The sequence below is a fragment of the Carassius carassius genome, chromosome 6 (genome assembly GCF_963082965.1).
Source record: "Carassius carassius chromosome 6, fCarCar2.1, whole genome shotgun sequence".
NCBI classification, from domain to species: Eukaryota; Metazoa; Chordata; class Actinopteri; order Cypriniformes; family Cyprinidae; genus Carassius; species Carassius carassius.
Window position 1 is genome coordinate 37,746,749 of NC_081760.1, and position 7,841 is coordinate 37,754,589.

A 7,841-nucleotide genomic window follows, 5' to 3' on the forward strand; every position below is an offset into this window, starting at 1 on the left:
CATATTTTAGAACCATTTTACAAGCGATAGCAAATAAACTGTAATGATGTGAGAAATGTTGAAGGTGTCTGAATAAATTTTGGTTTGATTTTATATTTCATTTTTACATTGAAGACTATCCAGTGCTATTTTACATTTAATTATTCAGTTTCTGTACCTTGACACCTACAAACTTGAAAAAAAATGTAAACATTGTGTAAATAGCACAAATAAATAAAAACTTACGAACATACAATACAATACATACAAATTAAACAATTTCAAACAGGGCCCATTGGTACAACCTTCACTGGGGCCCGCTGACCCCAGCAACGGCCCTGGGTGCAGAAGCAGCACGGACTCATAATCATTGTGCTTTCACACAGGACACGTTTGCAGTTCGCTACTCGGTACGTGAACCATCGATCATCTGGAACGCACTGACGGACCGCAACCATGTGAATGCTGGAATCCGTTAACATGGGTGCGTAAAAAATACGAAACGCATACGCACTGCAGACGGAGTATGTGTGAAACAGGCGTAAGGTTGTTTGCACCTTGTGCAATGTGGAATTCGTTTACAGCTTTCTCAAGCAGTTTGTGATGCATTTTGGAAACAGGAGATGAGCCACTGGTCTAATGCACCACCTGTCTTGAGAAACCCATTCTAAAAGACTTAATTTTAGTCATTATTTTATTTGGGTAGCACACATATTCTGAATGTTTTCGGCAGAATTCAAATGAGCCTTTTAAATCTAGATTAATCTTGATTATTTCCAAGATTACAGTGAGATTAATCTAGATAATTTTTTTTATCAATGTCCACCACTAAATATAATATAATATAATATAATATAATATAATATAATATAATATAATATAATATAATATAATATATATTTTGACATGTGGGCAAGTATGGTGACCCTTACTCAGAATTAGTGCTCTGCATTTGTCCCATGCAAAGTAGGCCATGACTGCCAATTATATTATAGTATATATACATTTTACATATTTTTATTCTAAAACAAACAAACACTATTTTTGTATGTGATTAAAATGAGTTCCTTTCTTATGGTAAAATATGTTTGTTTAATTAAGACATTTAATATTTTCATTGCAAAAGGACATTTAGAATAAAATGTCAAATACAATCACAAAGATGGGATGATAATTTGTGCTGCATTTTTAGCAATATTAAGTTTAAATTTTAAGTATATCTATTCCATTTGAAGTATTCAAGCAGGTCATTCACTCATCCTCACCTGGCTGGATCCGTCAGGCTGAAGGTTCCTGACACCATTCCTCCACCGGGATAAACAGATTTGCTCTCAAGACTGATGCCATCAGGTGTCTGCAAACATTGAAGATGTTGAAACATTTATAAATACGCATTAAAACGCAAACACAAACAGCTAAACACATTCACATGACGTGCACACTTGCAATACTGTGGAGTACAAAACTTTTCACAAAGAGACAAAAATCTGGCGCTTTGCAGTCTCATGTTTTGTACTTCACTGAACAGGTGCATCTCAATAAATTAGAATGTCATGGAAAAGTTCATTTATTTCAGCAATTCAACTCAAATTGTGAAACTCATGTATTAAATACATTCAACGCACACAGACTGAAGTAGTTTAAGTCTTTCTCAAGGAGGGTAAGCCAAAAACATTCATTGTCAAAGAAGCTGGCTGTTCACAGAGTGCTGTATCCAAGTATGTTAACAGAAAGTTGAGTGGAAGAAAAAATTCTGGAAGAAAAAGATGCACAGCCAAAGAGAACCAAAGCCTCATGAAGATTGTCAAGCAAAATCGATTCAAGTATTTGAGTGAACATTGCAAGGAATGGACTGAGGCTGGGGTCAAGGCATCCGGAACCACCACACAACTGGCTACAGTTGTCAAATTCCTCTTGTAAAGCCACTCCTGAACCACAGACAACTTCAGAGGCGTCCTTCCTGGGCTAAGGAGAAGAAGAACTAGATTTTTGCTCAGTGGTCCAAAGTCCTCTTTTCAGATGAGAGCAAGTTTTGTATTTCATTTAGCATCCAAGGTCCTAGAGTCTGGAGGAAGGGTGGAGAAGCTCATAGCACAAGTTGCTTGAGGTTCAGTGTTAAGTTTCCACAATCTGTGATGACTTGGGTCAATGTCCTCTTTTGGTGTTGGTCCGTTTTTTGTTTTGGTTTTTGAAAACCAGCCACTGCACCCATTTACCAAGACGTTTTGGAGCACTTAATGTTTCCTTCTGCTGACCAGCTTTTTGAAGATGCTGATTTCATTTTCCAGCAGGATTTGGCATCTGCCCACACTGCCAAAAGCACCAAAAGTTAGTCAAATGAGCATAATGTTGGTGTGCTTGACTGGCCAGCAAACTCACCAGACCTGAACCCCAGAGATAATCTATGGAGTATTGTCAACAGGAAAATGAGAAACAAGAGACCAAAAAATGCAGAGGAACCTGAAGACCACTGTCAAAGAAACCTGGGCTTCGATACCACCTCAGCAGTGCCACAAACTGGTCACCTCCATGTCACACCGGATTGAGGCAGAAATTAAAGAAAAAGGAACCTCAACCAAGCATTGAGTACATGTACAGCAAATGAACATAATTTCCAGAAGGCCAACATTTCACAAAAAAAAAAATATTTTAATTTTTTATTGGTCTTATGAAGTATTCTAATTTGTTGATATCACAATTAAAAGAACCAAAGTCTTAAACTACTTCAGTTTGTGTGCATTTAATTTATTTAATAAACAAGTTTTACAATTTGGATTGAATTACTAAAATAAATGAACTTTCCCATGACATTCTAATTCATTAAGATGAACCTGTACTTTAATACACAGACTGAGGACACATTTACCAAGATCTCCACTCTGACTCCACTTTCCACAGGTTGTGTCATGCCTGGACTCAGTGAAAACACCCGATAATAAACTACAGGGGGAGGCAAGCATTAGGAGACAAATTTGGTGCGATAACTATGATGAAAACAAAAGCAGCGCAGCAAATATTAGCAAACCTGTGCTGTCTGGAGTATAGATGGTCTTGTCGGTCTGTAAAACTATGTGTCCAGACTGAAAGATCACCATGACCTTTTTCTCCATCAGCTTCTGTGGAAACTGGGCCTGCAGGACGGCATATTGCTGCACTCCTTTCTCAAAGAAAAATGCATTACCGGGTACCTACAGGCACACAATACACTGACAACTGAGGGAAAAAAAAACATGCTGCAACAGAAAACTAGCATTTCTTTGTACTATCACAGTTAGAAACACACTTGCATTCAAACATTTGATGTGAGTGGATCATCTGACCTCGATCTCGACCAGATCCTGGTAGTTATTGGCAGGTGTCAGAGTAACTGAAGCGCTCGTCACTTCACGGTTGTCCTTAGGGTTTCTCACTGAGATTTTAACATTCAGACTGACTCCAGAGTAGTCCTGCGTCTCCACGAACACTTTCTCTGGGGACCCCACCTTCAGTATATTGGGCGCCGAGAGAACATAGCTGAAAAAAAAAAAAAACATTCATTTAGGAGGAATGTGTCATAAGCCCAGTACCGCCACTCCCTACACTATGCAGCTTGCGTAGGGCACCAACTCCCAGGGGGGCGCCATCACAGTTGCTCCAAAAAAAAAAACAAGAAAAAAAACTGTGGACTGTGGACATAAAAACTGTAAATCATATGTACATTATGCTATTTTTTTCTCAACCCAATGGGCTCAAACACATATTTAAAGCTCAATATCATTTGAGGAGAATGACTTACAGTCATAGAACTGTAAAATGTTAATTTAGGTGGCAACTACAGGGAACTACTGGAACATTTTAAAAATGCATACAAACCTTATAAATTTTTTATATTTATTAAAATAAATTGCAAATAATTTGTTAAATGTAAAAACAAAGCCTGTGCATCACTTTCAAACACATTCATAATCTTGTGAAACTTTTTTGGCTGTTCACGTAAAATAATATGTTTTAATGCCGAAATAATTTAATCAACACCAAATCATTTTCTAATATACTTTACATGTTCCCTTATGAAAATTAGCCATGGTTTTAACACATATAACACCAAGAATCAGTTTTTGTAGGTATGGTAAATGCAAATTAACCATAGTTTTGTTACTTTAAATTATAATTTACGAAGAAGTATTATGATAATAGTTTATTTGTTATATGGTTATGAAAACAGCCACCAATAGCCTTTAAAATTAATTAAAATGTATTATATAAGAAACAATGAAGCAGTAATGATTGGTTAATAACACTGATATAGTACATAATGTAGGCTAAAAATATAGACAAAAAAACTGTATTAATAAAGTCATAGCCATACACTGAAAACCCTAATAAGTTGACTGAACTAAATTGATTGAGTAAACTTGTTGCCTCAATTTAATTGAGTAATGGAGTCTCCCAAAACTTACATATTTAAGTTTATTGAACTTGACGCTTTTGTAGACTGTAGCCTATTTAAATCACTCAGAGGTTTAAATGTTGATACTTGATTCATTTGAAGTCACCATTGTGGTGGAAAGTGTTTGGTTTAGTTGGGATCTTGGTCCAGTTGCTGCTGGATTGGTGTTTTTTAAAACGCTGTTTTTGTGGTGAAAAAATACAGATTTAAATGAGCTCAGGTGTTATCAGATGTTTTTTGTTGATGAGAAAGTCATCACATAATACGTATTTGAGATCATAAAATAACTTTCGTTTGATATTTATAACCGGCACCAAGAGCAAAATACTTATTTTGAAGATGGACAAAATGAATGCATTTGAATTAATTTGAGTAAGAGAATCAAGTACTCACACACAGACTTATGGCATATGCATATGCATCACAACAACGGTGACAAACAAAAGAGCTCCATAGCACAAACTCATCCTTATTTTACAGCCTTTTTTGTTCTGATTGTCACCATTGAAGTGATGCATATCCAAAATCTTGATGTCTGTTTGTGACGACGTGATCTGTTTTCAAAAAGTAAGTACATTATTTTATCTACTAGGTTTCTATCCATAAAAGTGAATCCAAAGTTGCAGTAATACATTTTATTTTAACTTGTCACCATTACAAGCAAGATGTGCATGTTTGATCTCAACTCTCATTGCCACAATAACAGTGTTTTACAACACACAAGTTACAGCAGCAAGAGACAAGCCAACACCCGCTAAGAGCTGATAACACCTGAACTCCTTTAAGTTTGTCTTTCTTCACCACAAAAACAGTGTTTTAAAATACACTGTTATAGCAGCAAAAGACAAGCTTACACAAGAAGTAACTGGACCAAGATCCCAACTAAACCAAACACTTTCCACCACAATGGTGACTTCAAATGTATAAAGTATCAACATTTAAACCTCTGTTAATTCTCAATAAGAGCTTCTCAAGATGTCTGACAGAAATAAAGTCACAGAACCTTGTAAGGAGGATCTGTGAACGTCTATATTGGACGTACAGAAGACATAAAAACATTTTAAAAAAGACATCATAAAAATATTCTGTCTCCTCAGTGGACATCTTTTCAACGTCTGCAAAGACATAAAAAGATGTCCACTGTACGTAACTTTGCCCAATGGATTAGGTTGATGTAAAAATACGCAAACATAGTAATTTTTTGTTAAGTTTACTCAAAAAAGCGCTTGCGATAAGTTGCCTTATTTTTATTTTAAGTTGACACAACTTTTTTTTTTTACAGTGCAGTATAGGGTTTACTGTATTTTCATAAATATTGTGACATTTTGTCAAAAGGTCAAAGTTTAAATATGCTGTTATTTGTTTTACTTCAGTGTGCAAAAAGTGTGCGGTCAAAAAATAAGAACATAATTTTCAGTTAAATTTACATGTTGAGTTAACTTAAATATATAAGTACACTTGAAATTAATACCAAGTTAAGTGAACATAATCGTTTAAGTACATTAAATAAGCACCAAGTTTGGTGAACTGAGTGATTTAAGTACAATCTACAAAACCGTCAAGTTAAATAAACTTAAATATGTAAGTTTTGATAAACTCCATTACTCAATTAAATTGAGGCAACGAGTTTACTCAATCAATTTAGTTCAGTCAACTTATTAGAGTTTCCAGTGTATTGGTTTAACGAGTTAAGCAGTAACGTTAGCTGCCATGTTCTTTCTCTCAAAGGAAAACGATTGGGCCACTTCATCAAATACTATAAGTTGTCGTTTCAATAATCATACCATATCAAAATCACGAACCACAAGGATAACATATTTCACTAGTAGAAATCATGCAAAACAACTTTATATCTACATAATTTTAGTCACCGAACATAGTACACGAAGAAAAACCTCCTCTTGAAATGTAGTTCAGCAACCAAACAGACCAAAAGACGAATTTTGTAATCCACCAATCAGTGCTTTTGTTCTCTTGTTGCTAGGCAGAATTCCTCCCATGGCCAATCACATTAAAGGAAGAACAGAGTGATGTTGAGTTTTTCCAAAGGATTACTCATGATTTTGAGCTCACAACACTTGAAATCTTAAGTTTATGCATTTTGAAGGTAAATTAGTTAAATTAACTCATATTTTTAAGTGACAGGGCCAAAACACAAAATTTTAAGTAATGTTTAGTCAACATTACTTGATTTTTTAAGTCAAGACAACATTAGGGTTTACAGTGTAGGAAACTGTCAAAAGCTATAGTTATAAATTGTAAATAAAAAAATATATTGACTTTTTAATTTTATTTAAGTTTTATTTTGACCCCCTATAGTTTTTTTCTTATTTTTTATAATATTTGAGGAAGGGAGGCACTGCCCTTGTACACATCCGGATTGCTCATGCGGAAAACATAAGTCTCCGCACCTTTACAAAAGATATGGCACTAGATGTATTTACTAAAAACAAGGTCTGTGAAACATGTATTTATTGGATGAATGAAATAGATTTCATTCTGTTTCTAGTGATTTGGTTTGGAACAGTCATAATCTCTTTGCAAAAGCAAATACACAATAAATCTCTCTCTCTCTCTCTCTCTCTCTCTATATATATATATATATTATATATATATATATATATATTATATATATATATATATATATTATATATATATATATTTATATATATATATATATATATATATATATATATAATTTTAATAGTTGTACTTTCTTTATAAATGATTTATTAATTTTTGCCTTAACCTTTTGCCTTTTCCTATAAATGAATAAATAATTCAGCTATTTATCAACATAAAATATCACCTTTAAGAGATATATATGATATAAGTATAGCATTAATATATATAATAAGTATATTTAAACTATAAGAGATGCCAATTAAGAATTTGCACTTTCTTTATCCTCATTTATACAAATTTTTAGTTTTTCAAAGTTTTGCCTTAAACTTTTGCTTTTTTTCTGTAAATCTTGAGCATTACGGGGGAAAACATCCAGTTAATTATCACGACACCTCAATAAGTGGTATAAATGATGTAGTGTAGTGTATGTGTGTGTTGTGATACTCACAGGGGGTCGCAGAGAGAGAGGACAGGTAATGAAACGACAACAGCCGCCAGCCACAACGAGTTCACGTGCATCGTGCCTGTCTGTCCCTGACGGACTCTGAACTATCAGACACTAATTCACAATATATTCTCATCCTCCACGCTGTCAGGTATTGGGTAAGACAGGTGGAGGAACCTGATCTATGATTCAGCAGAGGACTATCCTGTGCGATAAAGTTGTGACATCTCTGTCTAGTTCAGAGTGTCACAGCAGCATCATGCTGGAATGAAATCATGTGCTTTTAAATAAATAAATTCAATTAGTAAATACTGTTTATATTGTGAAAAGAAGGTTTGCGCTTATTGATGTCCATCCAACTCC

At 34.5% G+C, this 7,841-nt stretch overlaps 1 protein-coding gene across 1 annotated transcript in view; it reads right to left on the reverse strand.

Moving 5' to 3' along the window:
* Window positions 1-7,634, reverse strand: part of LOC132142853 (complement C3-like) — a 48,814-nt gene extending 41,180 nt beyond the window's left edge. The window contains exons 1-5 of the mRNA XM_059553032.1: window positions 7,482-7,634; window positions 3,300-3,492; window positions 3,005-3,167; window positions 2,846-2,919; window positions 1,245-1,333 (exon numbers count right to left, since the gene is read on the reverse strand). Of these exons, the coding sequence (XP_059409015.1) occupies window positions 1,245-1,333; window positions 2,846-2,919; window positions 3,005-3,167; window positions 3,300-3,492; window positions 7,482-7,552 (590 nt within the window). The 5' untranslated portion in view covers window positions 7,553-7,634. The remainder of the gene's footprint in view (window positions 1-1,244; window positions 1,334-2,845; window positions 2,920-3,004; window positions 3,168-3,299; window positions 3,493-7,481) is intronic.
* Window positions 7,635-7,841: the final 207 nt, after the last annotated feature.